This window comes from Rhinolophus sinicus, linkage group LG09 (genome assembly GCF_036562045.2).
Source record: "Rhinolophus sinicus isolate RSC01 linkage group LG09, ASM3656204v1, whole genome shotgun sequence".
Classification (NCBI taxonomy): Eukaryota; Metazoa; Chordata; class Mammalia; order Chiroptera; family Rhinolophidae; genus Rhinolophus; species Rhinolophus sinicus.
Window position 1 is genome coordinate 67,276,365 of NC_133758.1, and position 20,537 is coordinate 67,296,901.

At 38.0% G+C, this 20,537-nt stretch overlaps 2 protein-coding genes across 3 annotated transcripts in view; both read right to left on the minus strand.

Annotated features, from left to right (window-relative positions):
- Positions 1-10,891, minus strand: part of HBP1 (HMG-box transcription factor 1) — a 30,204-nt gene extending 19,313 nt beyond the window's left edge. Inside the window, exons 1-2 of one of the 2 annotated variants that reach the window (XM_019745324.2) lie at positions 10,776-10,891; positions 1,060-1,243 (exon numbers count right to left, since the gene is read on the minus strand). In XM_019745324.2, coding sequence (XP_019600883.1) covers positions 1,060-1,243; positions 10,776-10,790 — 199 coding nt within the window. In that variant the 5' untranslated portion in view covers positions 10,791-10,891. Of the gene's footprint in view, positions 1-1,059; positions 1,244-10,617 lie in introns of both variants that reach the window. The other variant, XM_019745326.2, reaches the window with a different exon arrangement.
- A 6,500-nt stretch (positions 10,892-17,391) lies between these two features.
- PRKAR2B (protein kinase cAMP-dependent type II regulatory subunit beta) overlaps positions 17,392-20,537 on the minus strand; it is a 91,354-nt gene continuing 88,208 nt past the window's right edge. The window contains exon 11 of the mRNA XM_019745385.2: positions 17,392-19,358. Coding sequence (XP_019600944.1) covers positions 19,225-19,358 — 134 coding nt within the window. The 3' untranslated portion in view covers positions 17,392-19,224. The remainder of the gene's footprint in view (positions 19,359-20,537) is intronic.

Here is a 20,537-nt window from a genome sequence, read left to right on the forward strand (position 1 = left end):
AGGCAAACATCCCAGAATAGCCTACTAAACTGAAATGTCTAACTCAGAAGTACTGATTCAGGACATCTAGCATCAAATCCTCACGCTTGTGTAGCTACTTCCTTTCCCTCATTGCCAACATCCTTCTTTGACCATCACTTCTTTATTTACTGTAAAGAGTTCATTTCTGTCTTTCAAATTCAGGAAATTAATGACTTTTAACCTGAAGTCATTTGCGGTGGCACACATTTTTGAGCCCCCCTGAGTCCCAGGTTCTTCATTTCCTCCAGAAACCTAAGATGTGAGGGTGAAGAATCAGCTGCCTGATGAAAACGGTGTCCTTGCTCAACAGTAACCACTATTAAGGAATACGAGGACCCAAGGCCTTCAGGATCTCCATGTTCCCAAAAGGTACCCTAGCATATAATCGCCTCTATTTCATCTTTTGTAAAATAAAGATAACCACATCTTCTCAGGGTTTTGTGAACATTAAGGAAAACTGCCTATTAAATGGGGACAAAACCAAGCTGAAAAGGTGGGCAGCGACTGTGGTCACTCATTAGCTGTTTACTCTTCAACACCTCAAACCAATACAATTGAAAATTATACCTCAACAAACCTACACATTTCTACAGGCTACATATTTTGGGAGTAGCTCAGCAGTAGTGACCACCACAAAATGTCAGCTCTTCAAGTTTCAAGGGTCCCCTGTAACTTCTCCTTCATACTAACAAACAGTCATGAAGAGTGGCCAGGCATAATTTACTGAGCTCACTGGGATGTTACAGAAGTAACACCTTTTGAAAAGCCACACAGCAGGGTTTTCCTAAGTTTAATAGCCCTATCTTTACCCACGAAGTAAGGCAGCTTAGTTTAATACTTTGTAAATGAGTTTCTATAACCATAAATAGCTTCAGGTTTATGTTGGTTTTAAGTAATATTTTACAAGCAATAACAAGAGAACACAGAAAACTCATAATGTACAAAACTACACATACTTTTTAATAGTTCAAGGTAGGCTAAACATGAAAATTAATCTGAATTTCAGTGAGATTCCTAAAAACTTCTAATCTTGTTTACCAAGCTCCATGTGCTCATCACAAGAGTTATAGCCAGGTGAGGACGGCAAATTTTCATTACACTGCAGCAACTCCAGTGAGTCATTCATTCCTGATGCTCTCTTGTCCATTACCAGCAGGAGTTTCTGTACTGCATTAGGCATCTGATTTGTCTTCACTTCCCACACCATGTTATGGTGCTCCGACTTAAAAACAATGTAGAAAAAATGTTAAGTCATGTGATCGGGAGATTATATAAGTATGATAAAAATCAACCCGAGACATCACAACGTTATCTTTAACTTAATCGTACATTGCTATTTATATCCCCAAATCCTTCAGACCAGGATGACTGCGATATCTTGACCTACAACCATGTAGACAGCCTCCAATTACACCCAAGTCCCAAAGATTAATATCTTAAATTTATATAAGTATTTTCTTCTAATGAATAATAGCACAGTTATATATACATTTACTTTGTTAGCTAGTATCGCTCAGACCCAAATATTGATACCAACGAAAACTTTAAACTTGTATCTTCAAATTTGAAAATAAAATGGGCTGGCCCGGTGGCTCAGGTGGTTGGAGCTCCATGCTCCCAACTCCGAAGGCTGCCGGTTCGATTCCCACATGCGCCAGTGGGCTCTCAACCACAAGGTTGCCAGTTCAATTCCTTGACTCCCACAAGGGATGGTGGGCAGCGCCCCCTGCAACTAAGATTGAACATGGCACCTTGAGCTGAGCTGCCACTGAGCTCCCAGATGGCTCAGTTGGTTGGAGCGTGTCCTCTCAACCACAAGGTTGCCGGTTTGACTCCCGCAAAGGATGGTGTTCTGTGCCCCCTGCAACTAGCAACGGCCTGGAGCTGAGCTGCGCCCTCCACAACTAAGACTGAAAGGACAGCAACTTGAAGCTGAACGGCACCCTCCACAACTAAGATTGAAAGGACAGCAACTTGACTTGGAAAAAACAGTCTGGGAAGTACACACTGTTCCCCAATAAAGTCCTGTTCCCCTTCCTCAATAATAAAATCTAAAAAAAAAAAAAAAAAAAAAAAATTTTTTAAAAAATTAACAAACTTTCCTCAATTAAATTTAAAAAGACCAAAAGAATATTCTACTTCTTTCAGTTTGAAGATTCTATTTTCTCTATTTACTGTGTTCATTATTTTGTTTTCTCATCTTCTGAAACTAAACAAGTTTAACACACTTAAAATTATATTCTCTGAAGAACATTTAAGAATAAGTTTCTTAAAATGATCACATACTTCTCATAAAAAATAAAAAACGAGGGGCCAGCCCAGTGGTTCAGGTGGTTGGAGCACCATGACGCTGAGGTTGCCAGTTTGATTCCCACATAGGCCAGTGAGCTGCGCCCTCTACAGCGATCCAAATTGTTTATTTAACATGGGTGACAGGAGCAGGAAGAGTTCCTGATTTCTCAGGTTTTACTCCAAACTTCATTTTAAAAAAATTTCTAGTGAGCTTATATGAAATATACAAAAAATTCTGAAAACGTCATTTTTTCCTCAAAATAAAATATACTGCTGCTAAAAGTCACTGTAAATCAAGTACCCCAGTATAGATGAAAAACCACACTGAAAAGATGTTCAATACTTAATATTTATACCAGAGTTTTCTAAATCATGACATAACGACCAAATAACACTGGCAATACTGACAGATTTTTTCGACAAAGGCTTTTTCATCTTTTTAATTATGAAACGTTTTTCTGATTATAAAATACACAGTCACAAAAATTTAAAAGGCATTAAAAAAAAAGAAATAATTACTTCTAATCCCAACTAGATTTAGATACTGTTAACATTTTGGTGTATTATCTTACATATCTTTTTCATGCAGATACCCCCAACCATATTTTTCTTCATACCTCATATAATTGACACGTTTTCCTGAACATAAGTTCATAAGCATTTTCCTGTCATTTTTTCAAATATCTATTTTAAATAGTTATATAATATACATCACATGGATGTACCAAAATTCACCTACTGCCCTCCAATTGCTGAACATGTTGTTCCCCGTTTTCAACTCTTCAAATAATATCAAACTTACATTCTTATTTTTTAAGTAGTTGTTTATATCTGATTATTTCTTTAGATTTCTACAGATTAATAGGTGGATGGCAGCTAAGCATCTTAAGATTCTTGACATACATGGCCAAACTGCATATTACCTTATTTTCTAATATTCTACTTTGGATGCTTTCTGCCTACGCACCTCAAAAATGGCTCGTATCCAGGGCACTGCTTTTAAAGCCTTACTCAACATCAACTGTAAAATGTATGGAGTAGTGAAAAGGGCACTGGGTTAGGTGTTAAGTAAAACGTGGGTTTTGATTCCAGCTTGTTCAGTTACTAAATATGTGACCTAAGTGACTGAGCATCTCAATTCAATTATCTTCATCTGTAAAATAGGGTTAATGATACCTGCCCAACTTCCCTCCCTGAGTAATTGTAAGGATAAACTCCAAGTGAAAGAAATGTAAAATGACTTCTTTAAATTTAATTTAGAGTGACATAGGACAATATTATACATACTTTGGGCACTTAATGTCCTAAATAGAACAGTTATTGAGAAAAGTTCATAGCAGGAGATCAGACAGCTATCTATTCAGCTCAGCAATTTCCTCCCTGAGAAATATCAGGACAGGTTACCCAACAAATCTCAATAAAAGTCATGTGTCATGCCATTACTCTGGGCAAATAACAGTTTATCTAACTAAAACGATATCTGAGGCATTCACAAGAAATTAACACTTCCCCAGTTTAGGAAAATCTATTAGGTATTGATTAATCAGTCGTACTACATACAGTGGTTACAGAAAATCTGCTGGGGTATAACACATAATTTCCTACAAAATTGGTGGCTACAAGAAATATGTAACACAAATTGATTTAAGTAAAACTGGCCAAATCATGATTCTGAGTCTCTTTTTCATGCAAAATCAAGCAATCCTGGCTTGATCAGTGATTCTCAACCCTCGTGACTCAGAAACCGTGTGTAGTTCAACAACATGATGCCCAGGCACCACCTCCAGAGAATCTGATTGATCTGGTCTGAGGTACAGCCCTGTGCACTGGTTTTTATTTATTTGCTTTTGAAAGAATCCCAGGTGCAGTGTGAGAACAAGTGGGCTAAAAATGATTGCCAAATCCCTTTTTATTTAAAAAATACATATATTCATTCAATTAATATATACCATGTTCGTGACACTATACTAGTTTCAATGTTAGCACTCAATCATGCATCTCAAGGAATCTACAATTGAGTGGAAAGATATAAGCTAATGACCATAGTTCTATACAACAGGGCTTAGCTATGAATGGGTGAAAAGGAATGAAGGGAGGTCTCCCAACATGAGAAACTCCTATGACCAAGCTCCCAATTAGCCAAGTACCGGATGAGGTCAAGAGAACACAGAATCCAGTGTCACCAGAAGGTAAGATGGCCTTGTGTGGACTGTGGTCAATACTAAAGCGGGAAGGGTAGACCAGGATCAGAATCTTCAATCCTAGTTTAGGAAAATTGGTGTTTTTTGTAGACGAGAATAAGGACTCTGAAATTAGACTACCTGAGTTAATATATCAAATTTGCTACTTACTAGCTATGTTACCTGAACAATTTATTTTAAATTATTTATTAGGCCTTGTTTGTAAAATGGAAGTAGAAGCATCTATCTCATAGGTTTTACAAAAACTCAGTGAGCTAATAAATATAGAAAGCTTACAATAGTGCCCAACACAGAGCAAACCCTCAAAGTAGAGTGGCTATTAGCTATTTATTACCAAACAGTGGGGAACCACTGAAGATATTTGAACAGAGGTCTGACACGCTCAGAACTACACTTTTAAACATTCTCTTTGAGTCTATACAAAATCATACTGCAACACTCTGAGCATGCAGGAACATCTGCAACAAATATTCAAGGGAGAGTGTATTAAAAACAGAATGATTAATATTCCCAATTTCTATCCATGTAAGCCACCTGCTCCAAGCTTCCTTTGCAAGAGTTCTCACAAACGGCGTTATTTAGCAATGGCTAAGACATAAGAGAAACTAGTCATTCTATATGAGTTCTGTGACCAACTAATATTAATCATTTAGAGAACAGATTTTAACTCTCTTCCTAGAAATCTTAAACATAAAGAACACAATTTAACCTATTTTGATAGCTTAAATGTGCATTGCTCTACATACAGATGTGAACTGCCTAAGTCAGCCCTGGCTTTAATCTTAAACTTGGTAATTCTCTTTTTACCTTTACAATGAAATTCAGAGGTTGCCCTACACATATGCATCTCCTCGGAGCTATCCTTAAGTGTATGAAACGATGCTGTTCTTGGGGTCCACACAAGCAGTGTTGCAGTTTGTCTGTCTCCCCCCTCCCTCTGCTCTACAATTTTCACATTCTTCCCAGCTAAATTTTCTCTTCCCTCTCAGTAGGTCCTGCAGTGTCCACCATTCACCATTTACGATACACTAACACCTCCTTGCAACTTCTATCATTTCTTCAGCACCTAGCCTTAGCTATCTACTAATTTCCAATCACAAGAGTCCTTAAATGAAGTTGAAAATTTTAATTTCAGGCCGTCCCAGTGGCTCAGGTGGATGGAGAGCCGTGCTCCTAGCGTCAAGGTCATCGGTTCGTTTCCCGCCCGCATGGGCCAACGGGCTGCGTCCCCTACAGCTAAGATTGCGAACGACGGCTCTCCCTGGAGCTGGGCTGCTGTGAGCAGCCCGAGGTTGGCGAGAGCTGCTGTGGGCTGCTGTGTACTGCCGTGAGTGGCTGGCAGCCAGTGTGAGCTGGCGTGGGCTGCCGCGGACTGCTCTGTGCTGCGCGGGCTATGTGCTGCTCTGGGCTACCGTGTGCCATGAGCGGCCAACAGCCAGCGTGAGCAGCCGTGAGCTGCTGTGAGCAGCTGACCAACGACCGGCAACCGACTGCCTCAGCAGGGGCAAGGCTCATAATACCAGCATGGGCCAGGGAGCTGTGTCCTACACAACTCAACTGAGAAACAGCGGCTCGAACCGGAGTGGGGGAGGTGGAAAGGGGGGGAAATAATAATTTTAATTTCAAAACAGCTACCTACAATAACAATAAAGATCACATAAAAATTTGTTGAACTTGAGTTCTATGTGTTTGCACCTCTCACTGTTCATGGCTATCAAAAGTTGGTCTTGAGATAAGGGAGGTTTTGCTACTATAAACCTCCTGTACAGAAAACAGGAGCCTAGACTTAGTCAACAGACTTGATTTCACTTTTAAAGAATGTAACGTAGGCAGGTCACCTAGCCTCAGTCTCACAGTACCTCTACTCATGCCACAGGACTATTGTGACAATTAAATACACGAAAGCAAAATTCAAACCCATATACACATACCAGGGGTGCCAAAAACATGTATACAAGTGGACACTTTGGTCAGCGTTGCTCAAACAGTAGTTCACCGTAATCAGAAGTATCTGGACGCTGATGGCAACCACTTTGAGCACCTCTTGTAATTAGAAAAGTCAAACGTGACTTGTATCCATCTTTTGTTATCAGTATATATTATCAGTATATATATCAGTATATATATTACAATTTTAATAGGTTTTTCCTTTCTTAAGAAGTGTATATATTTTTTTGGCACCCTCTGTATAAGTTTTTGGCTCTCATTTGTTTCTGTCCAACTATTTGGAGGAAGCAAGGCCTCTGATACAATAAATGAAAAGCAGAAGAGTCCATACTCAAAAATACATTACACCAATTAGAGATTCACTTCAATAAACGAGCTCCTCGTTCAAGTATTCCTTGGTAGAGCTAACTGTTCATTGAACCCTATTGATCATTCATGCTTTTGCATACTGCTTTGGAGTTACAGGAGTCACATGATCTCGTCAGTAAATGAGTGATTCTCAAAAAGGAAGAGTAAAATTCTCCAGCAGCTGTATTTTGAAATGTCATATTTAATATTACAAAATTTTATTGGGTGCTATTGGGAAGACCCTATTGCTTTTATTTTGCAGAAGTACAAAAATCTCAGATGAGAGGAAGAAGACTAGAAATAGCTAAGTCTCAGTGAATGAAAAAGGAAATAGGCTTTACTAAATGCCTACCTAGTTATGCGCACAGCATTTCCACATCATTCATCTAATCTTATGTAGCCTCAAAACAGCTCTGTGAACAAAGTATTATTATGGGTGAGGAAAACAGGACTCTGATGACTGAATGTGAGCATTTTCTTTTTGAAAAGAAATCAGAAAAAAGACAAAGGTATAGACTAACATAAGTTCGACTCCTACTTTCAAGTGCCTATTCTCCCCTGAATCCTTATGTTTCCACCCTAACTATGGATTTCACAGAAAGGATCTCTTATATGCAATGAATTTATATCTCTAACATGAGGAATTGGGGTATTCAAAATGGATTACATAATTCCATGCTAAAATGAGCCTCCGTAACAAATTTTATTAAATACAACTTTCTTCACCAAAAGCAGTTGGGGGCCTTAATGCAGTCCTTCTAGAGTATTTTCAATGAAACTTTAAACAAAAGATTTCAAGAAATGTTTCTACAACTTGTTTGCCATTGTGCTAGGAAAACAACAACAAACACCCAACGGTGGGTGGTATTCTTTTGGTAAAACACACTACTGTAGAATATCACTTACTGCTTATATGACTGAAGAATTTAACTCTGATGCCTAAGTTTTCTTATTTGTAAATGGGACCAATACCTGTCCATTATCACCACTACCATACCGTGTTGCCCCGAAAATAAGACCTAGCCGGACAATCAGCGCTAATGCGTCTTCTGGAGCAAAAATTAATTAAGACCAGGTATTATATTACATTATACCTGGTCTTATATAAGACCGGGTCTTATATAATAGCAAAATAAGACTGGGTCTTATATTAATTTTTGCTCCAAAAGATGCATTAGAGCTGATGGTCCGGCTAGGTCTTATTTTCAGGGAAACACAGGATATATAAAAGATACTACATCCCCATGCTTACCAGTTCCAAAGCACTCCTGCACCTCATCAGTCACTGCTGTCCAGACCAGACTCCACACCTTGCTGGACAGCGCCAAATCATCAATACAAATTCTTAGTAATGAAGAGCTGATCTGACATAAAATGCTGCTACTGATGAAGACAACAAAAAACCCCTAACACACCACTACAGGAAGCCAAGCACAAACCTGTTTAGCATTCAAGATGAGTCATTGTATGAAAAAACTTGAAATCATCTAAAATTCATATATGAAACTTGTTTTCCTAAACCTGATTGTAATGCTAAAAAATTTTGTGTGAAGTGTTTCTAAGCTATCAATGACTTTAAAAATTTAATCAACTGTTATTAGAGAAAATTATTTTTCTATTCTCTATAGAAAATGACAGTATAAATTATAATATGAAGCTCCAAAGTAAATGCAGATCAAAATATGAAGAAATATGAATATTACTAATTTATCATTTAAGAATATCACTTTTCCTGATACAGAAGGTATCTTTGTCAGTGTCAGTTTTTTTACTTTGTTGTGATTTAGTTTTTCATTTTAAGTGAATACTCACTTTCATATTTAAAAGATAATACATGCAAAATACCTGGCACTGTCTTATTAACATGGTAGTAACTTCTTATAATTTATGACAGAAAATAGAGTACTGATATCTTCTTTTCAAACAGAAATACAAGTGTAAGATGCTGGCTTGCAATTCTCCTTCAAGGAAACCTTCAGAGCCTAACAGTTTATTCATTCATTAAGCCCAGGCCACATACCTCCTCCACCGAACACTAGGAGAGCGACTAAACACTCCAAAGAAATTAAAATACAGTAGAGGAAATAATTCTTAACAGTGACAGTACCATGTTTGAAGTCTGAGAGGTAGGCACTGTGAAGCATGAAGATTGGGGAGACAGGTGTGTAAGGAAATCCTGGGAGAAGGTAAAGTTTTAACTAATGTATGTAGAAGTTCCAGAAGTGAACAAAGGGGAAGGGTCTTCCAGGCAGAAAGAAAACGTAATTGGACTTGTAAACCTAAATAAAATAGAAACTAGGAAGTGAAATCAAATTTTCCTTCTATAAATAATGTATTAGCCAAATTAGAGTAAACAGTAGTATTTTGCTATAAAGTAGTTAAATGGCTTCCTCACAAGTATAAAGTAGCTCAAAAACGTAAGGAATAGATTTAATTCTTTTGAAGATAATTCAAATTTCCACAAAACTTGCCAAATATTGCCAACTTAGCAAGAACTGTGTAATCAAGGAAACTGAAAAGATCCTAACACTCGTTAGCAAGCTAAAGCAAAACACAATAGCAAAGAAAAAAAGAAAGGCCCGAAAGTTTTAGGAATGTAAACTTAAATTATCAAAAGTTAGAAAAACAGAAAAGTATTCACAAATGTTAAAATTATTCTAACTCTCAAAAGGTAACTTTAATTTCAAAACCACTATTCGGGTTCATCTGTTACAGATACTTAAATGGAAAGAAGTAAATCTAAAGCACGTCAGAATTGTCGGTGGGGCTGCAACATATCCTAGTACACACAACTACCCTTTACCCTCCTCCCGTTTTATAGCATCAGTGGCTAAAAACTCTTTAAGTATTGCTCTGCTGTCAATGCTCCTTTTAAAAACGATTCTCGCTGAGAACTCCCTAAGAATGAACTCGATTGTAGAATGCACAGCAGCGACTGAAATCCCCTAGATAGCATGCAGCGGTTAAAGAAACTACAAAACCGGGCCCCCGCGGTCGACTTCGCCTGGTTTCTTTTTTGTTTTGTTTTAATCTGCCTGGGGCAGCAGCATAGATTGCAAGGCGGAGACTGGAATCGCCTGCCAAGCCTCTGCTCTCGGTCACACAGAGGCAGCGCCCGCAGGTTCAAGCCAAGTCCATCCCCCACCTCTTTTGCCATTCATCGCGTTCCCCTCCCCTCCCCCCATCATGTGACCGCAGCCTGGACTCCAGGCTTGTTTTTCCCCTCCGCTCAGCCCCACCGCGCAGGCGCCTCGGAGCCCATTCATTCGAACTGCGTAACAATGAGCCCCGGGGCCCAGCGGCTCCGCGAGCTTCCCAATTCGGCCCCAGCCCCACTCAGCCCCGAAGAAGGCTGCACCTTACTGGGGTCCACCACCCCCGCCTGTCCCCCACCGCAGGCCAACCTCCGACCCTCCGCCCACGCGCAGGGAGTTGAAGTCAAACTTTCCTGGGCAGCTTCAGCGCCGCGTCGGCCCCTTCCTCCGCCCAGGCCCGCCCCAACTCCGCACCAGGCCCGGCCACCCACCGCGCAACCCGGCCCGGAGCGCAGTCCTCGCCGACTCCTCCCAGCCCCCTCCCCCGAGACCCCCTTGGGCCGCGCCGCCCCGAAGCCCAGGTGAGCTCGCGGAGACGACGGTCCAGTGGGTTCGCAGCGAGCAGTTACCAGACGGTTAAATGCCTCTACCGTGAGGGCAGCCTTTCGAGGACTAGGAGCGCGGACCGGAGTTCGCCCGCCCGCCGGTTCCCCTCGGGATATTGCCCCTCCCTACCCCACCCCCACCCCTTCCCGAACTGAAAGACAACAAACCCGCCGCGGAGTGCGGTCAGCCCCCGAGCGAGCGGCCCTGGTCGCGACAACACCACCAGCAGCTCGCGTACCCCCTCTCCGACTGACGCCGGCCTCCCCAGCACGGGTTACTGCTCTCGCCGCCGCTCTTACTCTTCAACCGAAACTTTCCTACTTACCAAACCCGTCGCCATTACCAAGTCTTTCAAGCTTCGTCTTCCCCCTCCCCTCAACCCCCTGGGGGGTTGAGCCTCCGCCCAGCTCTTTCACCCTCTTATTGGCCTGTATAACTGCCATTCTATCCTTCCCCTTTCCCATTGGGTGGTACCGTGGCCCATCTAGAGGGGCGGGCTTGTATTGACTTTTGTGCTGTGTTTACTGGAGAAGACGGGGTGTCAATCACTAGAGTGAGCGCTTGGGATTGGATTGCTGCCGAGACTCGGGGACCCAAGCCAAAGGGTGCCCTCGAAATGGATTGTGGGTTCGTAGTCTCAATCTTGCCTCGTACCTTTGGGAAACGGCACGCCGGAGGAACGAGTTGGACTACATGTCCCAGAGACGAGTGCATAGTGCAGTCTTGATAGTAAACAAGAGTCATAGGGACACGTGTATCAGCTCGTTTGTTTTGGTGTCTGGGACAAAAGGGAGGAGGCGGAGGAAGGGAGTGTTTTAAAGCTTTGGACTCTTCTCTTCCTCTGGTCTGTCCTAGCACTCGGAGGAGACCCAGCCTCTTGCAGCACTCGTTCCCGGCCATAAACTGCCCGAGTCTCTCGCTGTTCAAAGTTTGGCAGCAGGCCAAGGTATTGTTTTAGTGCTGGGGGAAGGAGATGACTACACAAGCGGAAGCAGTGCAGCCTCGCGAGGGACCCAGTCACCCACACAAATCACGGTCCCAGGCATGATGGGGATATTAAAGGTGGTGCTGAGCTCCAGTGAGAACTGTATTTCCTTTATCCCGAGTCTTGACTCGCCACCCTCAAGACGGTGACTTAAGATTTCTCGGCCAACTCTGTTTAGTTCACTCAAGATTTGCTGAATGCCAGCTGCGTTCCTCTCAGGCTTGGGGATGAGTAGTGAGAGAGAAGCTCAGGGTCTGGAGAACGTACAAAGCTGTAAGGGGAGTGGGCGACTACTATTGGCTTCGAAATTGAAGGCAGTCAAGCCGTGTTTTCCGTATTGACCAGCTTGCTTGTTGGTTACGGTAATACAGTGACTTAAACTGATTTAATTTGTGAACCATTATTTAAGTTTCTCTGGTGAGTTTGTGTTAACCATTTTCTCACTCCAGACGGCTTCCCATCGATGAAAGAAAGAAGGTATTTCTACTTGTTTCCACTAAGGAGATCCTCCTTAAATTAATGTTCTGACCAGAGAAGGATGGCTTCTCGGCTTTAGAGTTAGTTGCCTTCACTTTAAACCTGGCTGGCTGTCCCATCACAGCCCATCTAGACAATAATTGATGTGTTTACCATTCACATTACAAAGGCATTATTAAGGCTTTTCCCCTTTAATCTTTTAGTGTTTAATCATTTAAGCTATGCTTTAGGTTTTATATCTTTAGATTACTATGTATGCTTAAAGTTTAAGAGAAGGAAAACTTACATTAGTAAAAAAATCAGTGAAGTCAAACTTTGAAAAGAGCCTGAAATCATAGCTATTTATTTCTTTAAACTCCCTACATTTCTTGACTTTTTAAACCTACTTGAAAGCCACATAACAAATCAAGAAATACAAGATTACCTTCATATGTTGAAACAAGTTTTCAAATTCTTGTAGGGATTCCATTTGAATCCTTGAAGTGAAATTATTTATAAAAATAGTCCTCCCTACCATGTGATCAAAGATTTACTTCCTGTATTCACAAATAGTAATCAAACATTTTTTCTGAAAATAATTGAGGGCCAACAAAATCCCACATTTTTTCAAGGACAAAGGACAGGATTTGAATTTATCGTCTTTTAGACATTAATGGAGTGATCCAAAAAATAACTCATTGTGTCCCTGCAATTCTGTGTATCCTTATTTTCTTTTATTTTTTCAATGGAGATTCATTGTGCCCTAGAATTGAAAATATAAACCCCGGTATTTCTTGACAAAAAGAAACATCCGTGGAATTCACCTGATCTTTTAAAATTAAAATCTGAGATATTTTTGTCTAACTCCAGGAAACTAAAAAGTTTTCCCTCCCCCAAAATTGAGCTCTCAAGAGCTTGAGCCATTTCTTTCTCCTCTTCATGGCATAACCTGTGAGATCTGCTTTTGGCTAAATCTTACTTTATTTTAAAAGTTTTTCTATTTGAAAGTTTTTACTGAAAGCCTTAGTGGAGATATTTTTCGCTGGATGCTGTGATGGGAAGAGTAACTTCAACCTCAGATACTGTACATTATTATAAGTAACTATTTTTTAATAACACTATTTCTATTTCAAAAATATTTTCTATTTTTGAAAAAAGTTTTCTATTTCAAAAATATTTAGTTCCTATTATTTCTTGACCATTGTGCTACTTGATAAGGATACAGATACAAATATTTTCATATACATTAATTTTTGTCCAAGTCATTGACTATAAGAATAAAATTCTGATAATTCAGTTACAACTGATTAAAATATCAGTATTAGAATTCTCTACACCTTTAAATGAACTAGTCCTGACTTCTGACTTTCTTGTGAAACTGACCAGATTAGTACCTTCTGTATATTTCATAGAAACATCATCATTAATTCGTGGGTGGCCATTACCTTCTGTATATTTAGTACCTTATTTATACTTATACATTAGTACCTTATGTATGTTTAACAGGAACATCATTAATTTGTGGGTGACTATTACAAAGCCAGCCAACTCATAAGCCAGAACAAAGTACCACAAAACTAGATTTCCTTGGAAATCTTTACACATGTAAATTCTACTCTTTCACTAAAACAGATACAATTTTTATCTGTTCTTCAGATGTTCCCATGATAAAACTGACATTAAAAAAATGTTTTGTTAAATAACACCTACTTTTGGTTAATACAAACATAGACACATATTACACATAAACTATGCCGAACTGTGTCAAGAAGTTGTCATCTAAAATAAAGATGTCTTTCCAACAATTTGTAAAATTACTTGTTATAAAAAAAAAATCAAGTTCTAATTTAAAGATGGTTAAAAAAAATTCTGTTAATGTATTTCCCTTGATTCCACCACATTTGGCACACCAGCGACAACCGTTAGACTAAGAAAGAAGTTCAAGCTAGTAACAATGCTTGAATATTGAGAATATCGCTGTTCAAATTGTCCAAAGGTAAGCAAACAAAATCACTTAAATCAAGTACTAAAATTGGGAAATGGAACACATACATGGTCTAAAAAGTAAGTGCCCAAACTATCTTTCTTGGTAGATTACTTAATCTCTGATGAATCGCTTGTGATTGTAATTATTGATGCAAAAAAGTTAAGATTTGGCTCTGGTGACCATAAAGCAAGACCTTTGTTCAGTGGCCCATCTGTGGGTGTCTTAACATTATCATCAGGAGGAGGAAGAACTAAGGGAAAAGGGAGGAATTAAGAATGATTGCTGGCTTGCTGGCTTGGGTAATTGTGTTATGTTGATACTCGGCAATGTTGCAGAGGACAGGTTTGGTGACTGGGAGAAGGGGAAAAGATGGGTTCAACTTCACATGAATTTGCTGGACAGGCAAGAAATTTGGGTACAGGGTTCCTGTAAGCAGCTAAACATATTGGTCTGGAGTTTAGGAGATCCAGCTCTAGGGAAATAAATTTGGGTGTCCTCAGGACAGAGGGGACTACCCTTTGTGGTTTCAAAAAATTTTTAAGTTGTCCAATTTGGTAAATGAAAATGTAAGTTGAGAAAGCAACACATAATTCTACTTGATCCTACTTCCAAGTTTTAAAATCAAGCAGAAATAAGAGGATTTTCATCTCTCAGCTGACTGTTCTCATTGTTTTCATTGTAAATTTTCTAGACTAGATAATTTCTATCTGAACCATTTAACACAAATTCCCACGTATTTTCTACTCATGTCTATTTGGTATCCCAGGCCCTTCTCTATGTATTTTTAGTTGCCAGTCAAATGTACCTAATTTTGGACACAATTGTCTGATAAAAAGCAATCAAAATCATAGGAACAATATGTACACAGGACTTAGATACAGTAGTACTCCCCGATTATTTTTGCTTACAGTTGCCTCCCCAACATTTACATGATCTCCTTCCCTGTTACCATTTCTGATGCATCTTTTTGTCTGGGCCGTCAATAAATAGATGCCTGCTGAAAAATGAAGGAAAATTGGGGAAAATAAGTCGCATGAATTTTCTTACTAATATGTACTGTATTGTGTGTTATGCTGTATGTCAGGTGCCCTTTGAACATTAACTGTTAAATAGCTTCCATGGGCTTTAAGTGTCACCTATCCTATACTATTTGTTACTATTATTTGAGAACAGGTCTCACCTTCTACATTACATGGTAATTAGCACTATTCTCACTGATTTCATCTCCTCATGGGGCTAGTCACACAAAGGCAAACAATACTTGTCTAATACACTTCAATCCTTCACATTACATAGTATATCACAATGCGCTATAGTAATAACAATGCTGAGGATATTTAACTTCAGCTTTAATAAAGAGCAATTACGAGAAAGGTTTGCCAAAGATGTCTTTATAGTGAGCACCTCTCCTAAAATAATTAAAATATTTGGACTTAAAAAAATTCGTATATATTTCAAGAATATAGTCACTATGTAAAGGGAAGTACAATCGCATTAAACGTCAGCCTTTGGCCTACAAGACACTGAAATTTTAGGGATGTGCATGTATTCTCGTTCCTCAGCAGGATCCAGGTAGGTTTTCAATTAGGACAAAGATAGAAAATCAGCAATTAGGAGCAACTTTATCCAAGAAATGTTTGACTGCTCATAAACTCATTCAAGGGTTCTATGTTGTAAGCTTTTTTCATGTTAAATAAAAAACATTTATGGTTTCACTTCTTGGTTATTGCAGTCAAGAGCTGAGGCTGCTTGTTATTTTGAGTCCATTTCCAGCTCCCACTTAACTTTCCCTTGCACATAGGAAAAACAAATCATTTTGTTTTTACAATTGAGAGTAAACATGCATTTACTTTATTAATCAGTTATAATTGGTACTAACAAATCATTTCACGTATATACATTTTGCGGCAGTGTTTTATTTTTCTATATTTGGGAAAATGGCAAGACTCGGGCTGTGGTTAAATCAAAATCTGGGAAAACCACCTGATACGTGGCACTTCATTTTATGGGGTAGACAATTACTTCTATATCATACATCATCACATGCTTCTTCAGGATTTCCTAGGCACTTTTAGATTTACAAACTTAGAGCATAACAAGGGACACAATAAAGCTTTCCTCTCAAGATAATCTGTCTGCATTGGAAACTTTCTATAAATTTCTCAATATACTAAGCTCAATTAACATCATTATTAGGAAACTATATGAAGCCAAGAATTCATGAGGAACCAAGAGATCTCAATTGCCCATGAGTTCTTGTCCATGGACTCAAAGTAAATGATTTTGGTGAAGTCACTGATCTACTCAGTTATGTAACCGAATTGATTGTTGGGCATACAAATCCTCTGAAAATACCTGGTGTACTTTATTGCTTATATTTCCATAGTTATACTTTTATATTAAAGTTTTTCTAAAATACCTGTGAAGACTAACAACTATATAGTTTAAGTTGCTCAACTAGTTTTGCTGCTTTTAAAAGTATCCTGGAACAGGTAAGGTTGTCCCAACTTATTCCAATTTCCTTTTGTCAAAATTCTAATATTCAACACCAGGCTGTACCTCACACTATTAATTTCTAGAAGCCAGCATTCCTTACAATTCTATTTCTCCATTATGTATTAAAACTTCTATTTCTCCCTTAGGTTATTAACATAATTAGATATTAGAATCCCTTCTTCCGTAATTTAACAAAGCCTGGGCTGATCCAGATGTATTACTTACCCTTCTAGGCTTACACATTATTTTCTTTAAGAAGCCCAAGATCGTCAATTCCTCGTCATAAACATGTTTCTCGAGAAAAGTAGGAAAAATTACATCACTATTTTAAAGATGCTTTAGAAAGGAAAAGGACTCAGCACTTAATCTTACATATTTCAATAAAATCCAAAGTCCCTTGTTTCATGCCCTATGTTTCACTTGCACTGTAAAATGGTCTGCTAGCAGAGTTTATAACAGCAAACCAATACATTCACCCAACTTGTGTTACAGGTAGTATTTATGTTAACATATATGCACCAAGCCCTAGTTCATATGGATATGAAAGAAACACATACACACTCTTTATATTTATTTAAAACAAACAAGGGGAAGCACATTTGTGTTAAAAGAATGTTATCCAAGAAGAATTCTTAGGCCCACATACTATACCCTTGAATGAAACTTCAACAATTTCCAAACAGTGTGGATTCTTAATTAGTGAATAAATAACATCCACAAATCAAATTAGAGATGGTTTAGCTACTTTAAGATACAAATTCCTTAGCCAGATTTATTTCGTTATTCTAAATGGCCAAATGAGCCCGCAACATACCAAAATCACATACCTATGACTAATAGTTAAAATTTTTTTAAAAATCTATTGCCATTCAGAACCATACTTTCTTGCTACATTATGCCCACGGAGTTAGTTTTCACATATGCCATATCTCTATCATGCTTTTCACATAGTATAATCTACGGAAGTCATATTAAAGAAAAAAGCCAAAAAAAAAAAGCCTCCATTAAAAACAACAGTTTATTATAAAAGTGTACTTTATTATAAGGAAAATTTAAATATAACCAACAATACTGAAAATAATGTAACTGGCATTTACAGCCTTGGTCAGAGTTCTTTATTAAACAGGCATTTTTTGCTATTCCATGAATAGTTAACAATCATTGTGCAACAAAATAGGTAACTTGAAAAAGTGAATAAAGAATACAGAATGGTGAAGCAGAAATCTGGGGTTCTGTGTGTTTTTTCCTGTTTAACAGACATGGCTTTTAAAATAAAACAGAAAACAAGTCATCTTCATGTAATAAGCTCTCTTCCTACAAGAAAGTGCAAAATTGTTAAACAGTGTTAAAATGTGGCTGAAGTTATACTTTACATACTTTAACCTCATATATACATTATCTGATTAACATATTTTAACCACATTTTCATTATACAAGTGAAACCATAAACATTCTCCATTGAGGCCACACTAGCAACAGAGTAATTTTCCCCATATATATATTTCTTTAAAACATGTTTCCCAAAATAGAGTTGCTCATTTAAAAGTGAACTGCTGATTAGAATGAATCTCTCTAGACATTGGGATCATGTAGGCTAGAAATCATGTAAGACTATATTGCTTTGGTTGAATATAATTCATCTTATGTAGCCAAATAATAAGCGTATCAATTATCAATGAAAATCTCTTCAGGTTAAGTTCATTCTGCACTTTTAAATGTGAGTCTACATTAAAGCAAATGGCAAGGCCTAATGGTATATTTAGAATGGGCAGAAATTCCTTTTGTCTTTGTATATGGTTTTGCTTATAAAAATTTATTTCTACCACCTTGGAGGAACCCCCTAGGAACAGATGTCTGAAAGGACTGTGTTATGGATGCCTTGTGAAGAACAAAGAAAGATTCTGTGGGCATGTTCAGGAGGACCTGAAATTATTTTTGGTATAGGAGGTTTTGTTTTATTTTGTTTTTTATAGTATATATAAGATCTTGGGCTTTTAGAAGACAACGAGTAAATTTAAATAGCTTTTTTTTTAAAAACTTTATTTGTGGCATTAAATGTCAAACTCACATTTTTAATGAATACAGAGAATAGCAAATGAAAAAGGAAGCAGAGATATATGCTTTATGAGGAAAAAGTGTTAATGATCTCCCATGAAAAAAGACTGTTCCCTATTACAATGACTAAATTGCCTGTCCTTAAAACCACTGGAATATGTAGGTTACTGACATTATGCCAAAGAAGTCAAAATGTACTTTATTGCAAAAATAGAAAAGGTTTTAGAATTGCATATGATGTTTTATACCATTTCACCAACAGGCCAAGGCCAGCACATAACTTATCAAGCCAGAAAAACTTGAAAACAAAAATAGTTAAAATTGTACTTACTATATATATAATGACTTGTAAAAAGAATGTGATGCCATGCTGTATAGCATGACTCATTGCCAAGTTCTCTCTTACATGGCCAGTCACTAACATATCAATCTGAGTTAAGTTAAAATGAACGCTTATCGTCTGTGATGATAACATCCTTTAATTATCTTCTGAAACACATACTTTCAGTATATTACAATCATTTGAATGAACCTTTCAGTCACATACCTTTGTGGAGTAGAAAATCATTTTTATCAATATGTCGATATTTTCATGATCTACTCTTTAGAAAGTGATGTTAAAGCCTATTGCCTACTGAATCACTACTCTGTTTACTATACATGGTAAATGTAAAAAAAGGGAAAAAAAATCTGAAATCACAGAAAATGCTTGGCATCTACACAAACACATTCTCAGTGGACTAACCACTACTGTGTAATTTTGTCACTATAGGTCTTCTTCTCCATACTTTTGCTTCATGCAGTGGGTTCAACAATATCCATGTTTGTTCCAAACAGGGCAACTAATTGTTCTTCATAGGTGGTGATATTCCTTTTCATAATTTCCATGCAAGGTCCCAAAAGCCTTTCAAATGCTTGCACATCCATGGCTAAGAAAAGGGGAGAATAAAAGAAAAATGAATGACGTTCTTTGAAAATCTGCAGAATTTCGGAGTCATTTCTGATACTCTGATACTCAGTCTGTTCTGCAAATGTCAATAATGCAGTGGTATTTTTAGATAAATATAAAAGAAAAAGGCATAAAGACAAAAATGTCCCACTCCCAGAGAAGTAGCCAGGCTCCCTTGGCAATCTGATCTGTAAGCTTGGTGGGAAGTTCCTGATCCAGGCTGAGAAGAAAATGCGGGACTGTCATGGGCAAGACCTTGGAATTTAAAAATATTAGTTTTGATGTCGTCACCTGAGTAATACAAACTCCTCAAAGATGGCAAGGGAGTGTTTTCTGTCCCATTATTCCCTCCTCAGGGTTTATAATGCCACCTTGTGAAGACCAAATGTCACCTTTTATAGTTTTTACTCTTATATTATTGCCTAGTCACTTTAAAATTACAGCCCAAATCATGCTTTTGTCCACTTCTATAAGCAAATGCTGCATGTCACTGTGCTTGCCCATCTCCATTTTTTAAAATGAATTTATAAATACACGTGGAAAACAGTATCACATGCTCTACCATAAAAATACAAATTAAAAAATTGTTTTTCACCTTTCAAATTTGCAAAGGTAAAAAGCAATGTTTACAAGACTAGAGTGAATGGACATTCTTGTACTGCTGGTAGCATGTAAATTGGTAGAAATACAAGTTTAAAAAAAGCTATAAAAGGACTTCTGAAACCATTTCTAAGGAAAAATCCTATAAGTGGGAAAGCAGTCTATGCACATACATCAAAAAATCCCTTCCTTCCCAAATGGAGCCAAAACTCTCAAAATATTTACCAGTGGTGGATCATTAAATAATTTATAATGTACGTATTTCCCTAATACAATGTTATACTTTGATGTAATAAAATGAGAAAATGCCTAAGCTATACTGCATTAAAACAAAGCAGTTTACGAAATTGTTTAAAAACAGAAAACCCATGCAAATAAAACACAAGAAGGGATGATAATCGGATGTGGTAGTCACTGGGTGGTGGTGGTGTGGTTGCTCTTAGTTTTTCCTAGCTTTTCTGTATTTCTCAAATTTTCTTTATGTGAATATTATAATTTATTATAGAAAAAAATAATGGGGTTTCACTCATACCACCTTTACTCTTATTGTCTAATATCT